This window comes from Tamandua tetradactyla, chromosome 15 (genome assembly GCF_023851605.1).
Source record: "Tamandua tetradactyla isolate mTamTet1 chromosome 15, mTamTet1.pri, whole genome shotgun sequence".
NCBI lineage: Eukaryota > Metazoa > Chordata > Mammalia > Pilosa > Myrmecophagidae > Tamandua > Tamandua tetradactyla.
In genome coordinates, this window is record NC_135341.1 from 36,079,790 (window position 1) to 36,106,586 (window position 26,797).

At 37.7% G+C, this 26,797-nt stretch overlaps 1 protein-coding gene across 9 annotated transcripts in view; it reads right to left on the minus strand.

The window, feature by feature from the left end:
- The window catches only part of RBM6 (RNA binding motif protein 6), a 157,147-nt gene that overhangs the window by 92,903 nt on the left and 37,447 nt on the right, over positions 1-26,797 (minus strand). For all 9 annotated transcript variants that reach the window (XM_077129252.1, XM_077129253.1, XM_077129248.1 and 6 more), the window contains one exon: positions 16,871-16,944. In XM_077129252.1, coding sequence (XP_076985367.1) covers positions 16,871-16,944 — 74 coding nt within the window. The remainder of the gene's footprint in view (positions 1-16,870; positions 16,945-26,797) is intronic.

A 26,797-nucleotide genomic window follows, 5' to 3' on the forward strand; every position in this document is an offset into this window, starting at 1 on the left:
ATACTAAAAGCCACTGATTGTACACTTTGGATGGATTGTACAGTGTTAAATATACCTCAATAAAACTGCTTTAAAAAAAAACTATGAGAAACCATCTCACCCTCATGAGAACTGTAACTATTGGGAAAACAGGAAAGTGTTGGGGAGGACGTGGAGAAATAGAATCACTGTCAAGTGAAAGTGGGAATGCAAAACCATGCAGCTGTTGGGGAAATCATTATGGCATTTCCCAGACAGTTAGGTACAGAACTACCAAATTACCTCGCAATCCTACTTCTATGTTTATATCCAAAAGAAGTGAAAGGAAGGACTCAGAATATTGCACACTGATGTTCATAGAGGCATTATTCACAATTGCCAAAAGTCAGAAGCAACCCAAGCGTCCATCAACAGATGAATAAATAAACAAAATGTGGTACATACATACAATGGAATATTATTCAGGCTTTAAAAGGAGTGAAGCTTTGATGCATGTCACAAGGATGAATACTGAAGACATCATGTTGAATCAAATAAATCAGACACAAAGGGACAAATACTATATGACTTTACTTATGTGAGAAAAAGACTTTTGAGTTTTTTTCTGCCCTGGCTTTTAGCTTTGGTTAGCAATTCAAAGAAATCAAGATAGATCCACAATGGCACTTACAAACCACCTCCTAACTTTCTCCCCCTAAAAAATAGCCCAAGGATTTCTTAATGATATTTTCATTTTAAATCTAGTTCAGAATAGTCCTTTTCTTTATTTCTAAATGTGGATACCTTAAACAGAAAACTCATTCAACCCTCATGACAGTTTTTGGGCTAAAGCCACATGGCCAGTTCAAATAAGGCTTGTGACCAACTCTATCCATAAACTTTCTAATTTTTACCTTAAGCCTTCTTCTATGATAATAGATACCATTAGCAAAGAAATTCTTCATACATGTAAGATCAAAGTTTTAAGTCTCCAGCTCTTAAATAGTCCACCTTCTTAAACTTTTTTTTTTTTTTTTGGTAAATGAACCTGTGTCTCATTTTAGATATGGACTCATTTCCATTAGGCTGGGACCCTGAACTAATTTCCATGCCAGCTTTAAAGATTTCTTTTAGAAAATTGAGACATAATTCACATACCATAAAATATCCATTTTAAAGTATATATAATTCAGTGGTTTTTAGTATATTCACAAGGTTGGTCAACGTTCACCACTATTTAATCCCAGAACATTTTCATCACCCCAAAAAAGGAATCTCATACCCATTAGGAGTCATTCTCTATGCCTCCCAATCCCTGGTAACTACAAATTTATTTACTGTGGCAGTTCAGTTTTTTTCCTAATATATTTTTCTTGGGAAATAGCACTGATACGGAATAAAGACAAATTCACTTGGTCACAGATTTTGGGAACATATACATCACTAGTACATATCATTAGCATTATTAATCTTGCCATGTGAGATTAAAAATTATTTTAGATAAGGCTTCATACTGATCCAAGTTTATCAAAGCCATATCATCCATACCCTAAACAAGAAATATGCACATATAATCTACTGAGCTTGAGGGCAGACGGATAACATCTGTCCCTGTGGAAACTGGGATACAAAGATGAGTTGTAACTCCAAGTCCAACTTGGAAGGCACCTAATAACACTCAATGTCACCTGCAGTCTAAAGAGAATTTTGTGATGAAAGAATAACCTGTAATACTAGCCCCAGAAAGAACAAGACTTCCAACAAAGGAGTGTTAGGATGGCAACAGTTGTCTGCCTCCATGTACTTGGATGCCTGTGCGCCCATCCTGCAGATGCTGCTGGGAAAGGAGCTACCCAGTCTCTCTTGCTTTCACTCTAGACATTCCAGTTCATGTGACAAGCACTGGGCAACAGCACCATGTGAACTAGCTACCACAGATTCAGTTGCCATCCAAAGTAGTGCTGCCCCTTTTCAGGTATCTCTCAATCCCAACAGGCAGATAAAGAACCAAGGAAAAGGAGGAGTTAGTACAACCCAGAGAATCCAGCATTATAGTATCGTCTTTACTAAGCAGCACTTAGTATGTGCCACCCATTGTGCAAAACACTTAAAATAGATTATAAAATCTAACCTCACAATTGCTCTGAGGTAGATACCATGAATATCTCAGTTTTACAGATGAGGAAACAGATTCAAAGTTACAAAACAGCTAGGAAGTGATGACAGTAGTATACAAGGTCAAAAACCAAAGTTATAATCAAGATCTCAAATTGAACCATGCCTCTGCACAACCCCTGAGCTAATTAATTAGAATTAAACATATTCTGCTCACTTTTCAGTAAGTGCCTGTAATCAAGTTCCAAAGCAAAAAGACTATAAAAATGAGCACTCTGCAAATCACATTTTTATAAAACACTAAACATTAAAAATAAAAGCTAAAAGAGAGATGTGATAACATCAAAGCACACGGTTAAAATAAACATTTCCAATTTAGCACAAATTAAAAGAACTAAATTACTTCAATTCATGGATTATGCATGGTAAAGATAATTATAAACCTCATCCTAAGAGACACATTGGAGGTTCTTTTAAAACTACCAAATGATAAATGTTTATTTTTCAAATTCCAGAGAATTAAATTGAATTCAGTTTAGAGTACCTCTTACAATTAGTGGAAGGAGCCTGAAATATGGCAAAGCCAGAGGCGCTAGTTACCAGAGTTTAGGGTTTTAAAATCACAGGCTGGATCTTCCAACTGCTTCTTATTATTTGTTTGAGATGTTCTCTATCTCTTGAAAGAACTTAAGATCTGAAAGCTCAGGCAAAGAAAAACCCTAAAAAGGCCTTGGAGCAGTCCAAGTCAATAGGCTAAATGACAAGTACTGTTGCTGCAAAAAAATATCCTCCTGGGTAGTGCCACCAAATGTTCTTTAGCCATACGCTTCACAAAGCCAAGAGTGGAAGTACTATAACTTAAGATATTCTTGTTCCAGTCAGATGAGAAGTAGTGATAAGAACATACACTTAACATTCACTGTGTGCCAGGCCAGGTTCTAATAATTTTACATGCGTTAACACGTTTAATCCCTTGAGATATATGAGGACACAGAAATAATGCCATTTACCCAGATTACATAAACAGCGACAGCAGTGGGATCAAACTCCAACTCCATTCTGCCTCAAGAGCCCTCTGCTTAACCTTATGTTATACTGCCTAGGGCCCAGTCAAGACTCAATCACTGGATGGGTGACTAAATTATATAATCAAATCACCAGTCTTTGAAATCAGTTTTTATTACTGGATACTCCAACCTCCTGAGATCGAGAAACTTCAATAATCCTTGTTCACACTTATTTTAGAAAGCCTTTTCCTCTCTCTTTCCATCAATGACTCTAATCAGGAGGAGATACTGAAATGGGAGTTTCAAGAAGTTTCAGCCACAAGTTACACAGGTGAGCCAAGATATCACATTCTCCTCAGTAAAGTAGTTTTCAGGTGAGGATTAGGAAGGCAACCCCATAATATCGCAGATTATTTTTTAAAGATTATTGTTTTTTACTTCAAATATGCACAGTTTAAGCACTGAAGTGTTTCATACAATATTATTTCACTGCTATTAACTTTTCAAGAAACATGGGATAGGTCTTTCCCTTCTTTTTCCATCATGGCCTTACAGTCTTCCCATTCCTAATAACACAAACTTTCCCCATTCTCCAATTTTAATCGCAAGAACAGAGATTAAATTTAGGATTTGGCTTCTTTCACATACCTTCACAGAAAGCCTGGCCACTTTAGTATCTTCAATAACCCAAACTCTCTTAACACAAAAAACACCATTTATAAAAAACTTCATGTGTTGCACCACCCTTATCCCCCACACCAGAAAAACCCAGTATCTGAAGGAGTTTTCATGTCAGGTGATAACATGAAAAGGGTCACTATTCTTTTCCTTGGACTTTATAAAGTCAGGCTGATTCTGAAATAAAACCAAACCACTCTTAGCTAAAGGTGGGCAGTAAAACCAAGAAAGGTTAGTAAACAATTCCAGAGAAATAAACTCTTCTCCCAGAGCTATCTCTTAGAAAGGAATTTTAGAAAATACTTGGTCAAATAAGAGCAGGCTGAATAACAGCAATCATCAAACCTGCACACTTAAGAATGAAATAGGAAAATAAAATGTCTTGTATCTAATTCCTGCAAACCAAGTGACAACAGTTTGAGAGAGCTAGTACTCATAACTAAATCACTGAAAGTGATGAATCAATACTCTAATACAATGCTTCTTACTTCCCCTTCTATGCCCAAGGCCCAGAGCAATGGTACAAAAAGAAGATGATATTCATCCTCAAACCCCAAGGACTTGGAAAACAAAGACTAAAGTCACAGTCTTATGACACTGCTAGAAATATATTTGCAGATAGGGGTGGAATGAAAGACCCTGCTTTGCTAGCTGTCCCCATTCTCCTACACAGAGAAGGTAAAAATATGATCTAACAGACCTCTGCTGGAAATCACTTCCCCAGTGAGACAGCTGCTGGCTAAGTGATGCCCTGATGAGCACCCCAGTCACAATGGTCACTACTGTTGCAGCGAGTCCTACTGTCTGATATTTTCATGCAGGTGCTAGGAAAGGGCTAAATGAGACTTGGTGAGAATCCCAAACAACCTCATGAAAGCACAAACAACCTACAATATTTGATAAAGCAAGCTGACAGAAGGCAACTTTATTCCTTTCCCTTAGACATATATGTATCAGTTGATAAATAAAAGACATATTCTCAAGAGTTGGGATAGCAAAAAGTTAAGAAAAACTCAATCCAAAGCATCCCACAGAAAGCTCTTCGGAAGCATTTAAACACAGACTCAGAGGTGCTAACAGATTTCAGTAACTTGAAATTTGTACCAAGTTGGTCTACAAGTAAAACTTAGAGAAGGAGAATGGATGAATAGACAAAAACACTCATCTTCTATAAATTCTTTCTCTATTCATCATGAGAAGTTACAATTTTTTCTGACTTATATTTTTACATCTCTCATAAGATTCTGAACTCCTGTATCATGGGGAGATTGATCCACCTCGATTTCCTTAAAGAAACAGTTTTAACAAACTCCAGATATAAAAATAAATGTATTTTCCTAGAATTGTGGCTGGAAAGAAAATTTCAGTTCACCCAGAACATGCCCTCTTGTCATCCCCATCCGATTAGAAGCCCCATTCTCTCACAAAAGAATCCCCATTTGGATAGTAAATTTTGTGATCACTCTACATTTAACCAAAAGCCCTTCCTTGGACTTGTCCATACACTTCCAAAGAGCCCAAAGCAAACAAGATGTTCCCACCCATCCCAGGAAGAGATATGACCTATAAAGGAGACCATATCATAACAAACAATGCTTTCACGCCTGCTCACTGTAGTTAAATTCTCTTGCCTGCATGGACATTTTTACATACCTTGAAGCTTACTAACATGATGTTTGTCTTTTTGCTTTAAAATGAGCAGTGGAAAACAGTGCGGATGACCAAAGCTATAGGCTGAGCCCCCAATCCTGGGGTTTGTTCATATGAAACTTAACCCCACAAAGGATACCCTAAGCCTACTTAAAATTAGGCCTAAGAGTCACCCGCAAGACAACCTCTTTTGTTGCTCAGATGTGGCCTCTCTCTCTAGCCAACACAACAAGCAAACTCACCACTCTCCTCCTGTCTATGTAGGACATGACTCCTAGGGGTGTGGACTTTCCTGGCAACGTGGGACAGAAATCCTAGAATGAGACTCAGTATCAAGGGATTGAGAAAACCTTCTTGACCAAAAGGGGGAAGAGAGAATTGAGACAAAATAAAGTGTCAATGGCTGAGAGATTCCAAACAGAGTCGAGAGGTTATCCTGGAGGTTATTCTTACGCATTAACATCTTGTTAGTCAAGATGTAATGGAGAGGCTGGAGGGAAATGCCTGAAAATGTAGAGCTGTGTTCCAGTAGCCCTGTTTCTTGAAGATGATTGTATAATGATATAGCTTTCACAATGTGACTGTATGACTGTGAAAACCTTGTGTCTGATGCTCCTTTTACACCTACCTTTTCAAAAGACAAGTAAAACATATGGAATAAAAATCCTCCTCGGTCCCGGAGTCAGGAGCGACGTCACCGCCATGGCGGGCATCAAAGCCAATACTGGCCCCTCTTTGTTCTATTTTTTTACATCCTTTCACCTATTCCATACTGCATAGCAAGAAGATTAGTGGATGATACACATGCTATGAATAATGCGTGTAAGGAACTTGCCATATTTCTTACAACAGGCATTGTTGTCTCAGCTTTTGGACTCCCTATTGTATTTGCCAGAGCACATCTGGGAAATACATTTACCAAACTTAAAACAAGAAGAGGGAGCTTCTGGAGAAGATGGCGGCTTAGTAAGACGCGCGGATCTTAGTTCCTCCTCCAGAACAGCTACTAGGGGGGTAGACACGATACAGAACAGCTCCCAGAACCACGACAGAGATCAAAAAGACAGCGTACCCCATCCTGGAACGGCTGACTGGCTGAGAGAACCCGCTCCGGTGAAATCACCGAGGGGTGCGGGCTTCACCGGGCGGGGCGGCAAGCGGCCGGAGTTCCTCCCTTCCCCCTTCCCAGGCTGGCTGGGAGAATTGGACAGGCGGTCCCCTCAAGCTGCGGCGGCTGGCGCCCACACCACACGCGGCCCCCCGGACCAACTGAGAGAATTGGATCGGAAATACCCAGCCGCGGAGAACGGTGACGGGGGGGGTGGGGCCCTTCCAAACACATGACTCCCCAGGAACGGTGCACTCTCCCGGGCGGGCCGCGGTGGCTGGCGCCCTCCCACCACGCTTGGTGCCCCGGGCCGACAAGGAAATTCGGACGGGCGCTCTCCAGGGCTGCGGCGCCCAGCGACCCTCCTCACGTTCAGACCCCGGGCTGGCTGGCACTCTTCCAAGCCGCTTCGACTGGTGAACCTCCCCCAAGGCGACAGTTTTCCAAAGTTAAAGGACCCACAGCACCTTTTACTGGTGGGACCCGCAGACAAACGTGTGCCACGAGCGCCACCTAGTGGGCCGGATAAGATAAACAGAACCCAGAGATTTCACAGAAAAATCTTCCAAACTTTTGGATCCAATACCCAGGGAAATCTGACTAAATGCCCAGACGCCAGCAGATGACGGATCACGCTCGAAAAATTGAAAATATGGCCCAGTCAAAGGAACAAACCAATAGTTCAAATGAGATACAGGAGCTGAGACAACTAATGCTGAATATACGAACAGAAATGGAAAAACTCTTCAAAAACGAAATCGATAAATTGAGGGAGGACATGAAGAAGACATGGGCTGAACAAAAAGAAGAAATAGAAAAACTGAAAAAACAAATCACAGAACTTATGGAAGTGAAGGATAAAGTAGAAAAGATGGAAAAAACAATGGATACCTACAATGATAGATTTAAAGAGACAGAAGATAGAATTAGTGATTTGGAGGATGGAACATTTGAATTCCAAAAAGAAACAGAAACTATCGGGAAAAGAATGGAAAAATTTGAACAGGGTATCAGGGAACTCAAGGACAATATGAACTGCACAAATATACGTGTTGTGGGTGTCCCAGAAGGAGAAGAGAAGGGAAAAGGAGGAGAAAAACTAATGGAAGAAATTATCATTGAAAATTTCCCAACTCTTATGAAAGACCTAAAATTACAGATCCAAGAAGTGCAGCGCACCCCAAAGAGATTAGACCCAAATAGGCGTTCTCCAAGACACTTACTAGTTAGAATGTCAGAGGTCAAAGAGAAAGAGAGGATCTTGAAAGCAGCAAGAGAAAAACAATCCATCACATACAAGGGAAATCCAATAAGACTATGTGTAGATTTCTCAGCAGAAACCATGGAGGCTAGAAGACAGTGGGATGATATATTTAAATTACTAAAAGAGAAAAACTGCCAACCAAGACTCCTATATCCAGCAAAATTGTCCTTCAAAAATGAGGGAGAAATTAAAACATTCTCAGACAAAAAGTCACTGAGAGAATTTGTGACCAAGAGACCAGCTCTGCAAGAAATACTAAAGGGAGCACTAGAGTCAGAACCGAAAAGACAGAAGAGAGAGGTATGGAGAAGAGTGTAGAAAGAAGGAAAGTCAGATATGATATATATAATACAAAAGGCAAAATGGCAGAGGAAAATATTATCCAAACAGTAATAACACTAAATGTTAATGGACTGAATTCCCCAATCAAAAGACACCGAATGGCAGAATGGATTAAAAAACAGGATCCTTCTATATGCTGTCTACAGGAAACACATCTTAGACCCAAAGATAAATATAGGTTGAAAGTGAAAGGTTGGGAAAAGATATTTCATGCAAAGAACAACCAGAAAAGAGCAGGAGTGGCTATACTAATGTCCAACAAATTAGACTTCAAATGTAAAACAGTTAAAAGAGACAAAGAAGGATACTATATACTAATAAAAGGAACAATTAAACAAGAAGACATAACAATCATAAATATTTACGCACCGAACCAGAATGCCCCAAAATACGGAAGGAATACACTGCAAACACTGAAAAGGGAAATAGACACATATACCATAATAGTTGGAGACTTCAATTAGCCACTCTCATCAATGGACAGAACATCTAGACAGAGGATCAATAAAGAAATAGAGAATCTGAATATTATTATAAAGGAGCTAGACTTAACAGACATTTATAGGACATTACATCCCACAACAGCAGGATACACCTTTTTCTTAAGTGCTCATGGATCATTCTCAAAGATAGACCATATGCTGGGTCACAAAGCAAGTCGTAACAAATTTAAAAAGATTGAAATCATACACAACACTTTCTCGGATCATAAAGGAATGAAGTTGGAAATCAATAATAGGCGGAGTGCCAGAAAATTCATAAATACATGGAGGCTCAACAACACACTCTTAAACAACAAGTGGGTCAAAGAAGAAATTGCAAGAGAAATTAGTAAAATACCTCGAGGCAAATGAAAATGAAAACACAACATATCAAAACTTATGGGATGCAGCAAAGGCAGTGCTAAGAGGGAAATTTATTGCCCTAAATGCCTATATCAGAAAAGAAGAAAAGGCAAAAATGCACGAAATAACTGTCCACTTGGAAGAACTGGAGAAAGAACAGCAAACTAATCCCAAAGCAAGCAAAAGGAAAGAAATAACAAAGATCAGAGCAGAAATAAATGAAATTGAAAACATGAAAACAATAGAGAAAATCAATAAGACCAGAAGTTGGTTCCATGAGAAAATCAATAAGATTGATGGGCCCTTAGCAAGATTGACAAAAAGAAGAAGAGAGAGGATGCAAATAAATAAGATCAGAAATGGAAGAGGAGACATAACCACTGACCTCACAGAAATAAAGGAGGTAATAACAGGATACTATGAACAACTTTACGCTAATAAATACAACAATTTAGAGGAAATGGACGGGTTCCTGGAAAGACATGAACAACCAACTTTGACTCAAGAAGACATAGATGACCTCAACAAACCAATCACAAGTAAAGAAATTGAATTAGTCATTCAAAAGCTTCCTAAAAAGAAAAGTCCAGGACCAGACGGCTTCACCTGTGAATTCTACCAAACATTCCAGAAAGAATTAGTACCAACTCTCCTCAAACTCTTCAAAAAAATCGAAGTGGAAGGAAAACTACCTAATTCATTCTATGAAGCCAACATCACCCTCATACCAAAACCAGGCAAAGATATTACAAAAAAAGAAAACTACAGGCCGATCTCTCTAATGAATATAGATGCAAAAATCCTCAATAAAATTCTAGCAAATCGTATCCAACAACACATTAAAAGAATTATTCATCATGACCAAGTAGGATTCATCCCAGGTATGCAAGGATGGTTCAACATAAGAAAATCAATTAATGTAATACACCATATCAACAAATCAAAGCAGAAAAATCACATGATCATCTCAATTGATGCAGAGAAGGCATTTGACAAGATTCAACATCCTTTCCTGTTGAAAACACTTCAAAAGATAGGAATACAAGGGAACTTCCTTAAAATGATAGAGGGAATATATGAAAAACCCACAGCTAATATCATCCTCAATGGGGAAAAATTGAAAACTTTCCCCCTAAGATCAGGAACAAGACAAGGATGTTGATTATCACCACTATTATTCAACATCGTGTTGGAGGTTCTAGCCAGAGCAATTAGACAAGAAAAAGAAATACAAGGCATCAAAATTGGAAAGGAAGAAGTAAAACTATCACTGTTTGCAGACGATATGATACTATATGTCGAAAACCCGGAAAAATCCACAACAAAACTACTAGAGCTAATAAATGAGTACAGCAATGTAGCAGGTTACAAGATCAACATTCAAAAATCTGTAGCATTTCTAGTAATGAACAAGCTGAGGGGGAAATCAAGAAATGAATCCCATTTACAATTGCAACTAAAAGAATAAAATACCTAGGAATAAATTTAACTAGAGACAAAAAACCTATATAAAGAAAACTACAAAAAACTGTTAAAAGAAATCACAGAAAACCTAAATAGATGGAAGGGGTACATACCGTGTTCATGGATTGGAAGACTAAATATAGTTAAGATGTCAATCCTACCTAAATTGATTTACAGATTCAATGCAATACCAATCAAAATCCCAACAACTTATTTTTCAGAAATAGAAAAACCAATAAGCAAATTTATCTGGAAGGGCAGGGTGCCCTGAATTGCTAAAAACATCTTGAGGAAAAAAAACGAAGCTGGAGGTCTCACGCTGCCGGACTTTAAGGCATATTATGAAGCCACAGTGGTCAAAACAGCATGGTATTGGCATAAAGATAGATATATCGACCAATGGAATCGAATAGAGTGCTCAGATATAGACCTTCTCATCTATGGACATTTGATCTTTGATAAGGCAGTCAAGCCAACTCACCTGGGACAGAACAGTCTCTTCAATAAATGGTGCCTAGAGAACTGGATATCCATATGCAAAAGAATGAAAGAGGACCCATATCTCACACCCTATACAAAAGTTAACTCAAAATGGATTAAAGATCTAAACATTAGGTCTAAGACCATAAAACAGTTAGAGGAAAATGTTGGGAGATATCTTATGAAACTTACAATTGGAGGCGGTTTTATGGACCTTAAACCTAAAGCAAGAACACTGAAGAAGGAAATAAATAAATGGGAGCTCCTCAAAATTAAACACTGTTGTGCATCAAAAAACTTCATCAAGAAAGTAGAAAGACAGCCTATACAATGGGAGACAATATTTGGAAATGATATATCAGATAAAGGTCTAGTATCCAGAATTTATAAAGAGATTGTTCATCTCAACAACAAAAAGACAGCCAACCCAATTACAAAATGGGAAAAAGACTTGAACAGACACCTACCAGAAGAGGAAATACAAATGGCCAAAAGGCACATGAAGAGATGCTCAATGTCCCTGGCCATTAGAGAAATGCAAATCAAAACCACAATGAGATATCATCTCACACCCATCAGAATGGCCATTATCAACAAAACAGAAAATGACAAGTGCTGGAGAGGATGCGGAGAAAGAGGCACACTTATCCACTGTTGGTGGGAATGTCAAATGGTGCAACCACTGTGGAAGGCAGTTTGACGGTTCCTCAAAAAGCTGAATATAGAATTGCCATACGACCCAGCAATACCATTGCTGGGAATCTACTCAAAGGACTTAACGGCAAAGACACAAACGGACATTTGCACACCAACGTTTATAGCAGCGTTATTTACAATTGCAAAGAGATGGAAACAGCCAAAATGTCCATCAACAGAAGAATGGCTAAACAAACTGTGGTATATACATACGATGGAATATTATGCAGCTTTAAGACAGAATAAACTTATGAAGCATGTAATAACATGGATGGACCTAGAGAACATTATGCTGAGTGAATCCAGCCTAAAACTAAAGGACAAATACTGTATGGTCCCACTGATGTGAACGGACATTCGAGAATAAACTTGGAATATGTCATTGGTAACAGAGTCCAGCAGGAGTTAGAAACAGGGTAAGATAATGGGTAATTGGAGCTGAAGGGAAACAGGCTGCGCAACAGGACTAGACACAAAAACTCAAAAATGGACAGCACAATAATACCTAATTGTAAAGTAATCATGTTAAAACACTGAATGAATCTGCATCTGAGCTATAGGTTTTTTGTTTGTTTGTTTGTTTGTTTTTTACTATTATTATTACTTTTATTTCTTTTCTCTATATTAACATTCTATATCTTTTTCTGTTGTGTTGCTAGTTCTTCTAAACCGATGCAAATGTACTAAGAAACAATGATCATGCATCTATGTGATGATGTTAAGAATTACTGATTGCATATGTAGAATGGAATGATTTCTAAATGTTGGGTTAATTTCTTTTTTTCCGTTAATAAAAAATAAATAAATAAATAAATAAATAAATAAATAACAGGGGGAACAAATGTTAAAATAAATTTAGATTGAAATGCTAGTGATCAATGAAAGGGAGGGGTAAGGGTATGGTACGTATGATTTTTTTTTGTTTTCATTTTATTTCTTTTTCTGAATAGGTGCAAATGTTCCAAGAAATGATCATGATGATGATCAATATGCAACTATGTGATGATACTGTGAATTACTGATTACGTATGTACAATGGAATAATCAAAAGTTAAGAATGTTTGCATTTGTTTTTGTTTTTTGTATTTTTTTTAAAAATTATAAATTAATAAAAAAAGCAAAGCAAAAAAAAAAAAGACAGGTAGAAGCGGCTGGCACAAATCAAATTAAAAGAAAGCTCAATTATATGTTTAAATTGATTCCCATTCCTGACACAGAAAGATGTGATAAATATTTAACAGGCCATGGATGAAAGTCATGTGGCCACAAACAGGAACGTGGCTCAAACAACAGACTGCTTTTCCAGGCTAGAGTGGGAACCCTCATGGCAAAAAGTAGCCTTTTAAGAGGAGAGCAAAGTGATTAAGAGTTATGTAGGCTTTGGGATTTTGCCCACCTGGACGTGGCTTCTGGCTATGCAAATAATTAGGTGGGTTACCATGGCAAAAAAAAAATGAATTGTGACTAGAAATTACTTGACAAGAAAGGAAGGGCAAGGGGAAAGAGGGAAAAGGAGGAAATGATCATCTCATTTCAAGTGCTTACTAAGCATTAGGTACAATATTAAATGTTCTGCATATATTTTTCACCAAGTATTATTGCCGGAATGTAATGTTATTCTTCAAGAAGTTTCCCATACTACCCTATGTAAAATCATCCCCATCAAGCATTCTCTCAGTATCCTGCTTATTTTCTTTGTAGCACCTAGCACAATATTATATTATTTTTAGCTTGTCTACTTGCTTATCATGTTTCCCCCTACTAAAACAAAAGTTTATAGTCTATCTTTTTCTCACTGTTAAAACCCCAGCACCCAGAAAGTTGCCTGGCAATGATCTTATTTAATCCATACTAGAACCACATGAGGCAGGTACTGGTATCAGCTGTCCTACAGAGGGAATTGAGCCTGAGGGAGGTTAAGAAACTTGCTGGAGGTAACCCAGCTAGGAAATAACATGTGGCTCCGGACCTGCACTCTTTTTTTCTATACTATCCTACCTATGCACAAAATTTTCCCATTCTCAAAACTTTTCCCATCAACATGACTCACATACCCTGAGTTATGGTAAAGGTTAGTAAAAGAATACTAATGGGATCACAAAGCTTGTGCAGTTCAGCAAGAGAGGTTTCTTTTGTGTGGCAGTAAGTATGCTCTCTGTCCCATGACTAAGAAAATAAAAATCAAGGAAATGGAGTTGACTCAATAAGAATAATGATACGTAAGATGTTTTACTAAGGACTAACTTTGATGGTTATTGAAAATGAAATCAGACAAAAACTTTAAGTCTGATAGCCATGTTTCTTGAAGATGACTGTATAATGATAAAGCTTTTACAATGTGACTGTGTGATTGTGAAAACCTTGTGTCTGATACTCCTTTTATCTAGGGTATGGGCAGATGATTAAAAAATATGGATAAAAAAATAAACAAATAATGGGGGAACAAAAGTTAAAATAAATTGATAGATTGAAATACTAGTGGTCAATGAAAGAAGTGGTAAGGGGTATGGCAGGTATGAGTTTTTTCTTTTTTCTTTCTTCTGCTGGAGAGATACAAATGTTCAAAAAAATAATCATGGTGATGAATACATAACTACGTGATGATATTGTTGAGCCATTGACTGTAACCATGTCAAAAATGTCTGCATGTCAAGAATGTTGGTATGTCTGTTCCTTGTTTATAATAAAAATGTTAAAAAAAAAAAAAAGTTACCACCCACAATTAGGTGGGTCACATCTCCACAGATAATCAAAAAGCTCCCACCTAGCAACACTGAATGAGGAAAAAAGAACATGGCTTTTCTGGGGTACAGTATGAACTGAAACCGACACAGGATGAATGGGTTTTCTTTTTATTTCCTTTACTGGAGTGATGCAAATGTTCTAAAAACGATCATGGTAATGAATACATAATTATGTGATGATATTGTGAGCCAATGATTGTATATTTTGGAAGACTGTATGGCGCCTGTAGACAGCTAAATAAAAATATCTTAAAAAAAAGAAAACCAAAACTTCAAGTTTGAGAGAATATTCTACAGGATCCATGAGTACCTTATAATCTCTGTCATCTTTAGTCTGTGATTAGAAGGTAGGGACTCCTTGTATTCTTGCACAGAGTGCCACACAGTGCCTCCTATACACGAGGATTGCTACCTCTCAAAACATTCAGTGTAATACTCAGAAAAATTCATACCCTGCTCCAGCTTTGTTCTGTTATCCCATCCACTGGGCAAGGGTCATTCACCAGGGATCTGGGAATTCGAAGTGTTCACAGAATGGAAAGGGAAAGGGAGTTGTCCAAAGTTGGCTGGTAGCACGGTTTCTGGCATATAATTAGTGTCTGTTAAATGACTGACTCAAGGATGGACATTGAACAAGTCAGTCAATGAAAAATCTGCCAAGACAAAGAAATACAGTCCTAATTCAGTAATTCTCTGAGAATCTGGCTGCATTTATAGTATTATATCAAAAGTGTCCTTTAATTAGTGCCTGTTCCCAAAGCATTTAGAGCAAGCCATCTCCAAAGCCATAAGAAGGGAAAAGGATAAAGTCTAATGAGTCATGCTGAGTGGAATAAAGTCAATGAAGGAGCCTTAGGCTACAAATGAGGAAGAAGAGTCCTCATATACTATTACTATTCTCTGGAAGAACTTTCTTTTAAGAGTCTGGGTTCAACTCAGCAGGTGAACTCACCACCCTCTTCCCGACATGGGACGTGACTCCCAAGAAGTGTAAATCTCCCTGGCAACGTGGAATCTGAATCACAGGGATTAAGTTGTGACCCAGCATCATGGGGTTGAGAAAATCTTCTTGACCAAAAGGAGGAAGAGAGAAATGAGACCAAATAAATTTTCAATGGCTCAGAGCTTTCAAACAAACTTCAGAGATTTTCCTGGAGCATTATATAGATATCCCTTTTTGGTTTATGGTATATTACAGTGGCTAAAGGGAAATACCTAAAACCACTGAACTGTGTTTCAGTAGCCTTGATTCTTGAAGACCATTATATAACTACAGGGCTTTTACAGTGTGACTGTGTGATTGTGAAAACTGTGTGTCTGATGTTCCCTTTACCCTGGGTATGGACAGACGAGTAAAAAAAATAAGGATAAAATTAAATAAATAATGGGGGGTGGTTAAGTGTAAAAAATTAGGTAGATTGAATACTGGTGATCAATAAGGGGAGGGTATGGGCTATATGAGTTTTTTTTTTTTTTTTCTATTTCTTTTTCCAGAGTGATACAAATGTTCTAAAAATGATCATGGTGATAAATACACAACTTTGTGATGATATTATGAGCCAATGACTGTATAATATGGTTGGACTCTACGTGTGTGACAATTTTTCAATAAAAATATTTTTAAAAAAAAGACTTTAAGCAAAAAGAAAAGATTCTGGACTCAATGCATTCATGATGTTAAATATAGACAATGGGTATATAAAAATCAAACTATATCACTAAGCTTCTTTTTCTCCTCTTTAAAGATGGAGCAGCTAAAGCACCAGAAAGAAAATTTAATTTCCTCAAGGGAAAACCATGACAAGGACTCTATCATTTAGTAATTTCTCACAAAACCACCAGAAGAGTTCAAGTGAAGACCCAGATGACAGTCCTAGGTGGCAAGCCGAATACGACTATATGGCTCAAACATAAATAAGTACAGATTTAGATTCACCAGCTCTAACTATATGCAGCCAAGGACTTGAGTACACAACTCCAACTAGTAAAGATCAATAATGAATGCAACAGACACAAACAATTCTCTCTCCTGTCTCCTCCCTGATGGTCCTCTTGCGAAAGTGGCACATACAGGCAGGACCTGAGTGCCAAGGGAGTTGCCATCAGAGGTCTTCACCCTAAGTCTGGGTATAAGTATTAACCTAGAATCCCTGTGCCAGGCAGATCCTTGGGGTCACAGACAGTCAAGGATCGTTCTTCATTAGGATCCCCATCTCAGTCATACTCCAAAAGTAAGTACTCCAGATCTGTCATTTTTTACCATCTACTGTCTTTGGAATCTAGCCCAACTGCAACTGGGCTCTAGTTTTTAAATTAGACTCTGTGTTCATTAACTCTTCTAAAGAAACCTTCCCAGCCTCTCTTCAAGTTTCTCTTCACAACTACTTTTTGGATGGAATGTGGTATGCTCCAAAGACAGATTTCTCGTACCTTTCCAAGGTGAAATCATTTGAAACACCCCCTCCCCATACATAAAAAATAAATCCTTCCAGCATCATTTGACCGAAGTATAAAGCAACCTGGTTGGCCTCCATGCATCCGATGGCATCTTCCAAGAGTGAAAATTCCACGCAGACATAGCCATAGTCGTAACCTGGGGACAGCATTTAAATACAGACGGGAGTGGTGTTAGTGTCTTGCAAACACAAGAGACACACTTAAATCCCCTGTTTCTGAACCCTTTAAACACAGGCCCTCCCAAATAGCCCCTCCCTCCCCTACACTAGGCAAAGCTGCCTAGAAAAAAAGCACTCAAGGAAAATCTAGATGTTTCTGGACTTTGAGGTTCATTCCAAATGGCTTTTTCTATCAACCAAGAAGATCCCTTGCCCTCTTTAGCACTGATGATCTGGTGAGGGTGTCCCAGAATTAGGTAATCCCACAGTAAGCTCAGCTGGGACTCAAAACATTTTAACCACAGGCTGAATCTTCTGGAAAAACAAAGTCAACAAAAGCAGGAAAATATCTGGAAGAAAAAGATAAAAAAAAAATCCCAAAAGAAGAGCGAAAAGCAGTTATCCCAAAGCTATGCTAATAGAGTCACTACTTTTCAAGCAAAAAGCCACCTTCAAAGACAGAAGTGCGTACAGACAGAGGCAACTACTCTGTTTGGATACCACAGGAGGCTTCTGGTTGGCAGGGGACAGACCATTTCAGGTCTTCTCTTTTTCTCCTTGTTTCAATTCAAGTCATAAGCCAGCTAAAAATTTTATGAAAGGAAGAAGGTGTAAAAGTATAAATAATTATGAATAGCTGGGTCACAACTGTGCTTAAGCACAAAGACTGGCAGTGGGATAGGCTGGGGGAGAGATAGCAGTTATTAGCAATCAATCCATGTTCAATAACTGTAGGTACCATTAGAGTTACAAAATACCCTTCACATTTCTCTTGAGCAAGTGTCATTTACAACACAGAAGAGAAAGTCATGGGATTTACAGGCTGTTGAACTCTAATATTAATCCATCCTATAATGTCTAAGATACTACCACCACACAACTACAAAAATACACTGATCAGTGCAATGCTGCAGAAAAGGCTTCCATGCTTCTTCCATTGCCTCACAGGACAAAGAAGCTCATCTCAAATCCATCTCAGGAAGCAACATTGTGGAAATGGAACAGGAAGAAAAAGATGGCATTTGTTCAGATGAGAAATAAAACTCAGAAAAAGAAAAACCACAAAACCTTTGACAATTCTGAGCATAAAGTATATAAAACAATAGAAACTGACTGTCACTGAATCAAGATATCAAAGGCCAAAACAACAACAAAATACAAAGAATAGAGCAATAAAAAGTATAGCCTAAAAAACAAACCAAACTTGGTGAAACAGGCTGGATTCCCTATCACATGGAATGAATGCTCTGAAATGCTTTATGATGATAGTAATAAAGCCTCAATTTTTGACTTGTTAAATACATGGGTTTATTATGAAATGTTACAATGATATAAATTAATCCTTGCTTTGAGTTTTAGGAAATAACCAGGAAGAAGAAACAAAAGTTATGGTTTCATCACCACCTTCGGCTGAGAAAGATTTTCTATACTAGTATCACAGCTTTGACCAACAGGAATTAAACCTGATCTCTCCAAACTCTTTTAAACTTACCCCAAAATCAGTCTCTGATTGAGTTACTCCTTGAAGAAACAAAACTACTTTAAAGAGACAGTGTACACGTTTGTATATATCCTATTAACAATGGAAACCGTTTTGTTAATTAATTCCTTTCAAGTGGATTTTCTTGATCAACCTCAGTGAATACCTGAATCATAAAAGCATCCTGCATTTTGTAAAAGACTGAATATTCTTAGGAACCGCTGTAGAACAGAAGCAACTAGATGCCTTTTATTATTTAATATCTACTGCAAACACTCAAATGTATGTCACAATCAGAAAGGGCTAGTCACAGAATAACTAAAGATACTCTCAAGTTTATCAATTGCCTCTACAGAACATCTATCTCAAAGGAGTGACCAGGTGCATGGAAAGCAACCCTTTCCATTGCTGACAAAATGAAAAATAAGGGGAACTGACACCAAGCCAAAGCCCTGGGTTTCCTTTCATGCTTAAGCAAGTACCTCTATTGGCCTAAAGGAGCCCACAGAATCTATGGACAGAGGAAGGGAAAATTCAAGACAACATTCACACCTTGCTAAAGGACAAAGAGACTCTGAAACTACTGTAATTGGGAAGGAAAAGATATATATTTTAAGATCATCTAATTAGCATCTCTGTACACACTAACCCTGTAATACTATATTTTAACAATGTATGTGAAATTTAAGTTCACAAGCCCAACATTTAATTTTTTCTGCCTAGAAATTTAGCTATTTAAAGCTAAATTATTATACCTAAAACTTAAAAAGAAAAAAAAAGTATCCAATCTTGATTCCAGGCATTTTGTGTGTTCTAGACTCATGGTTGTACCAGAAGGCTTTTCAGGAATTGCCAACATTTAATATGAATGATGGTGATGACATAACATTTATATAGCACTTACTGGTTCATGGCCCTACTTTAAACATTTTTTATATACAATTTAATCCTCACAATCCCTTTATGAGGCAAATATTATTAGCCAAATTGTACCCATAGGGGAGCAGGCAAAGAAAGACTAATTTACTCAGTCACCTTGATGGTAAGTAGCAACACCAGGCTTCAAACCCAGGCAGTCCAGATCCAAAATGATGCTGTTAAACACCACACACACTGTACAGCCTCTCTTTCTTTAATAAGATTCTGGACCATTCAAGTAATCTGAATTCCAAACTCTACACCACCCAATCACATGCAGGGTCCCACATACTTGAGCACAGCTAAGAACAGGCTTGTGGTTAAGCAAATTAACAGCACTACAGGTGCTTCTACATCTACAGCAGAACCATTGTGAATGGGCCCATATGCAAATAAGAAAGCATTCAATCTCAGCAAATGGTTACCAAAATTCTTCCCCAAAAAAGCATAAGAACAAAAAATTCCCCCCAAATAAAACGTCTTGTTGTAAATGACGATTATAAAAATTATGCTACAATAAGGAAAGATACTTGATACGGTATATTTTAAAGACTTTAAAAATGACATACCCTTGAGGACAATTATGTTAAATTTGTATAGGAAAAAGGACTTTAATTAAATATATCTAACACAGAGGCTAGAGATAAAATCAGCATGTGAGATGAAAACTACACATTGTCAAAATCATACTGAAAGAACCCAATGTGGACTATGACATGCCATCTCTCAAAACAAGTATGTCCAACACTGGCAGTTTCTCCTCTAGCACTGCAAACCTTTTCTTCAATTAACACAGATGAACATTCGTCTTGCATTTAAAGGCCATAACGCATAAAAATATACATCATTCTAAATACTAGAACATAATCAGCACAGTGGATGTCCACACTCAGAGAAAATGATGACCAACTGAAGCCACAGCAGACACATACCTGCCTCTCATGTTCATTCCACTCCACTCCATGAGAGGGAAGATCGGATGTGGGATTGGAGCAGAGGGACTGAGCAGTCACATGGGATTATAAAGAAGTCTGAAAATGCACATAATGCAACACAACTATACAACAAAATAATAACAGTGACTATATTACTACAATGAGATTAACTAGAGAATTTTAATTTCCCAAATATAATTATTTAATTCACAGAAAAAGCTCTCCAAGCACAGAAAATATTCCACCCAGAGACCTAAACAATCTAAGAATGAACAACTAACTTTGCATTCAGAATTGCTAGGAAACATTTGGAATCGTCAAGATGGTAAACTCAATATTAACAATCTCATAAACAAATCCTTACCTAAAGAGAGAAATAAAAAAGTCTATTTTACTACCTTTTCCTTCCACTGTACATTTGCTAGGAAGAAGTCTGGTGGGCTGATAGATTTTTGTACTTATATATGACCATTAAAAAACATATCTGATGTCATTTTCTAACAGAAATGAACAGACAGATCTCTCACAGAAATGTGAATGTTTCTTATCCTTTTGTAGGCTATCAAGAAGGATGAGAACAAGGCAAGGAAAACAAAATCTATAAAGGTAAATTAAAATTTCAGATTTCTATCTTCACTAACCGTGCTGTTGCCCTTTCCCGATAAATCATCTGGATAAAAACTAACCAGATAGTGGCACACAGGTGGTTCAGTGACAGAATGCTTGCCTTCCATGTGGGAGACTAGGGCTTGATTCCCAGATCATGCAAACCCCCCACCCCACCCCCACCCCGCCAAAGAAAAAAACTAACCAGATAGTGTAAAGGGGAACAAGATACAGAAAACAAAGCTCTGATGAATAATATCCAATCCCAGACCAACTCTTCAGCACTACCCCTACACAAGCTGACAGTGACAGCAAAAAACGTGGCTCCAGATCATTCAAGTTAATTTTAGTCCATACCAGGCCCAGCTTTCATAAAAATTATATAGTAATATTTATTTAGGCAAACAAGATGAGCAGTCAGTCTTACCTTCAAACTAATCTAGAGAAACCCAACCAACTAAATTTCAGCTGAATTTCCTATAAGGTAACTATCAGTTGACTTTGAGAAGAGCCCAGAATATGCATACCAACTGTGAAATGTAAAAAGGGGATCAGTATTTCGAAGGACATGGGAAGAAGGGGAACAAAGGGATTTCTTTATATTATTGGGTATCTCTGAGGGAAAAGAAGACAGCTTTTTTTCTCTAAACAAGGAGTACTATTGGGGGGGGGCAAAAAAATATTTAATAAGATTTGAGAACACTCAGGCCTATAGGTTTTGTTTTCCTAATTAAATTTCAGTGGGGATGTAGATTTTTTAGAAGAAAAGTAATATTGCCATAAATATAAAGATTTCAGCAAAAACCCAAGCAGAACTGTCAAAGGCATCAGAATGGGAATAACAGAAAAAAAGAGGCCTGTGTGCAAGATTTTCAACAGGTACTTTGCTCTGCTAAAATTTCAACTGAATTTACACCTGCAGCTTTCATTATGAAACATATCTGACATATATCATCCTACCATATAGGAAGGATGTTATTGGGCCACATGAAATCCATTATTTTGACATCTTACAAGCACTTTCAATTCTCTGCCTTTCAACTATGTTTATAAAAGATTGCTGGTTTATAATACAATAGATCACACAAAGGAAGAGATACACTGACGATTACTTGCTAAATTTCTGAAATTTGCACATGGCTCTATTTTACTTAGTTATCCTTCTGTATCAGCTATTTGTGGGTGGGTTTTTTGGGGGGGTGGAGGGTGCTGAGGAGTATACGGTTGTATTTTGAGTAGCTTTCAAAGTCCAAAATCAATCCCAGGGTCATTTCATCCTGATGATGCTTCTCTGGACCTAGGATAATATGTTAGGATACTCTCACCCTTATTCAATTCTCTTCAATTCCATCATTATTGACAGTGCTACGTGAGCACAGTAAAAGACACTGCTCTTGCTCTCAGAATTTAGTCTAATGGAAGAATCATAACAACTACAGATGAGCAAAGACCACCTCAAGATGCTACACTGGTTGAAAAAGGAGCAATTACTCCTTACTCCCTACACAATCAATGTACATAATTCAATTACTGTTCACTTAATGCAAAGATATTAGGTTAAAAATAAAACAAACAAACAAAAAAAACCGACCTTACAGAGCAACCAGGAGGAACAGGACAGGAATCACTGCAGATACGCTTTTCCCCAGCCAAAGCATTTTAGTTTGGAAGGAAAGGAAGAACAAGAATAACAGAAGGGAGGGCGGGCCATGGTGGCTCAGCAGGTAAGAGTGCTTGCCTGCCATGCCTAAGGACCCGGGTTCGATTCCTGCTGCCTGCCCATGTAAAAAAAAAAAAAAAAAAAAAGAATAACAGAAGGGAATGCCCAGGAGAGGAACAGCACTAAAACAGCAGCAAGCTGCCCATGTGGAGAAGTGATCCTATAACAACAGAAGTCCTATATTAAGGATTGGGGTGTCTTTTTTCATTTATATACCCCCAACTCTAGTATAATATCTGAGATGCAATGGTTCTCAATTAATGCCTGATCAACTGAAATGAGCATCTTCACTGGTGCAGCACCCTAGAAAGTAACTTCTATGCTTCTGTATGTTTGCACAGGCTACAGCTAACTCACCAAGCGATTTCAGGCAAGCCACTTCTCTCTGGACCTGGGTTATCCTGTATACAAAGTGGCATCAATGGTAATTTCTTTGCAGGGTGGTTTCAGGGATAGAAAATAAAAAGCATTTGCGCATCTGTATGCTTATATTATATATTATGTTTCAGCACCTTGAGATCAGGGACCAAAGATCACACAGCTTCCTCTATGTTGCTGCTTCTCAAACATGCCCCAATATTAACATCTTAGCAGCTGCAAGGCAGTATGAATTTCCTTGTTGACTTTTAACGGACACTAAGAATGTATCTACTTTCCCCATAGGTCATGGTCACACACAGAGATATTTTCACTTCGACTGGGAAGAAAAATATTGCCCATAAACATTTTTCTCCACTGTCCTACACCCTGTTCCTAGTTGGGGACGTGGGGGTGGGAGGACACTGCTCACCATTCTTCTAGGAAGGCCCTAGAAGATAGTGGCTTTTGGGCTGGAAGCTGCTCAGGACAAAAGCAGATCACACCAGCCCAGCTATCTGCCCATTCCAGAAGTGAACTAGAAGAGAAGTGTCAGACACCTGGCATCCTCTGAGATTTGTACCTTGACAAGCTCTAGATACACAAGGCTAACTTCATAGATTTGAGGAATACAACAATTGCACCTAGCCAACTATGCCCTGTAACAAAAAACCAATGACCAACAAAGGAATTAAGCACCAGCTGGAACCAGCTTTGAGACCCATCTCTCTGTCTGTCTGACAAAGGAGGTAAACCCTGCTTTCTGCTAACATCATTTCTGAACATGTTCAGGTTCCAATCGCTCTCTCAATTCATGAGGTTTGTTTCGCCCTACACACCAAGACACACTTTATGCTGAACTCAACTGCAAAAACCACTATGACTAGCTAACTTGTGACAGCACTTGTCCTCCATGCAGCCATTGGAAAACACAGGTCTATTCTTCGTTAAGGTTTTTCTAGAAAGGGTCCATCTCATCAGGTTAAATTTGTAGCATGTCAAACACATTCACTATGTGAGAAACCAGATGAGCACTTTCTAAAAGGGTTCCATATTAAGCCAAAAACCTAAGAAGAAATTTTAAAATTTTCTAACAAGCACAAAATTTAAAATTACTTATAATGATCCAAACTACTAAACAGAGAACTCTGTCAACATAACAACATGGTTTTAAAAATTAAAATGAAGTCTGTCAAGTACCTTTGTGGGGGGACTTTCTTTGAAGTTCTTCTCATCCAATGTTTTTTTTCCCCTGAGAAAAAACTCTCCCCTGAGAGTTTACACATACATGCTACCTAATACTCTGAGATTGAAGAAATATATCCGATATACTTATTCAAGTATTATTTAACCAGATTCACACATTACCTAAATCACTGCCAGGAACTGCTGCACATGGAAGGTAACATAAGGCAATTTGGTTAATACCCTCTTCTTTGGTTTGGAGATAAAGACTGGAAATCATTCAAAATTTGTGGTACAAATCTAGTTGACGGATTATTAGGAAAAACCTAACTAAATTTATGCTAGGCAATGATATTCCTTCCCTGTCACCATCATTGAGGGACTTCTGGTTCATTTAAATATCACTTAAAAATGATATTTTCCAGTCACATTCCTTCATCGATCATTTAAAAATCCTATATAGGTAAAGCAGCCCTCTTTGAAAATGAAAAAGATTATAGGGGAACTTCCCCAATACTTTCAAGGTCACCCAAGGCCTATGGCATACTTTGACAAAACAGAATGAAACAGTCCCTCTCTGGGAGTTAGGTCCATCCGTATGCATTTTTATTTATTTCCTGATCAATTCCAGTTATATGTCTGAAAAAATCAATGATTTTCATTTATCTTACCTCTCTGAAACGGAGGGAACATTACAAATAATTACTTGTTGATCTCTATGACCAATGTTTACCTCTAAGGATTTGTTTATGTGTTATTTCTTTTAATCTTTTCCCCTTTAAATGTCCTTTTCTTGTATTCTCTAGTAAATTATGAATTAGAATCAATGCAACATTTAGCATCAACAGTAATCCAGAGTAGTCAAATTCTGAAAACTTTCAGCCAAAAAAAGACCCATCACGTGTGAGATCGCCTACATTCATTTAGAAAAATGAAATTTTAAGACACTGTGGCCTATTCAAAAGAGGAATGAAGAACACTCATCCTAGATATCCATTTTCCACAAAAACTGAAACATCTTAAGGTCAGAGATTACGTTACATGTGTTCACCAGCACCTCAACACCCCACAGACCTTGGTTAGATGAACGAACCAACACTAACAATAATAATACTGGCCAATAGTTTCAATGGTAAAGCCATGTATACCAATCAGAATTACATTAATTTGGCAGGTAAAATCAAAGAATGAATCACAAGTTTTTCAAAGCTACAGACTGCTGTTTTATTAAAAAAAAGATTAAAATGTACATAGCATATTGAATAGAGACTACGGACAATCAATTATGCACTCTACCAGGAAGATATAAGTACAGATCCACAGGTCTTTAATATATGTGCTGAAACTCAATGAACAGTCTCTATACTCACGAAAATTCTTCAAGAAATAATTTAATCTTTATATGATTTGTCAACGAATTTTCATGAAGTCTTTTTTTTTACTAGACTATAATCACATACCATAAAATTCATCTTTTTAAAGTATACAAGTCAGTGATTTCTAGTATATTCACAAAACAGTACAACCATCACCACTATTTAATTTCAACAAGGTTTACATAAGGTAGAAAAAAATCCAAGCAAGAAACATGGAAGCAGATAAAAACTGATATTATTTACATTCTGAGGATAGGAAATGTAGAGAACACATATCGAATGCTTTGGTGTAAAAGAAGGTTAAAGAAGCCACTGTATTTATTAAATCCTGTAAATAGTTTTCATGGATGGCCTCTATCATTTACCTTACATTTAAGATAATTGTGTAAACTGTTTTGCTTCCCTGGACTGAAGCTGGGAATCAAGCAGGCCCCTGCACTAAACAGGCTGATTAGTGACCCTTTTCTGCTATTTCAGCCAAGAAAACTCTTTTAACCACCAGAATGCAGGGGAAGCCCCAGGGAAGCATCAGTCAAAGTCACCTGAGTATTTGGCAAAAGAGACAGTAAGGACTACAGAAGACAGGAGCAATTCTACCTAGAGAAGGGAGAAGAATTAAAAAAGGCAAGTGAACTGACAAAGGGCTATAAACAAAGTTCAAACACTTTCCCCAATCTCAGAGAGAAAACTCTAATCTCAGAAAAATGGTTGTAGAGAAGAGGATATAACCTGCTTGTCTCTCAAAATTGATTATTATGGGAGACAGAAAATCAGGAAATTTCTTTAATGAGCACCTTCCTGGCTTTTCAAACTGCCAAGATTTCCATGCTACAGATTGCTGTTTTATTAAAAAAAAAAAAAAAGATAAAAATATAACATTTTCTGTACATAGCATACTGAATTAGGAGGCCATATCCTCCTCAAAAGCAAGGTGGGCTACAAAACTTTTTCTTTGGAAATTGTTTTAAATAATGTCAGATCATCTTTTATAACAGATAATGCACCCTTTGGAAGATTACTGAAGCTGGCTATTTTCTCCCAGGAAACACTATTGCATTTAATGAGATTCTCTGCGGCATCACTGCCTGAATAAGGGTCAACAACTTGTCTCAAAACATCTCCCTTATGTCTGCCTAACCAGAGCCTGAGCCCTGCTGGAGCTTATCCCGGTTTTCCCTGGTCAGGTAAGACTGAGATCTGGCCTCATTAGATGAGATTGTGGTGTGGCCCCCCAAATCCAGTCTTCAAGGAAGT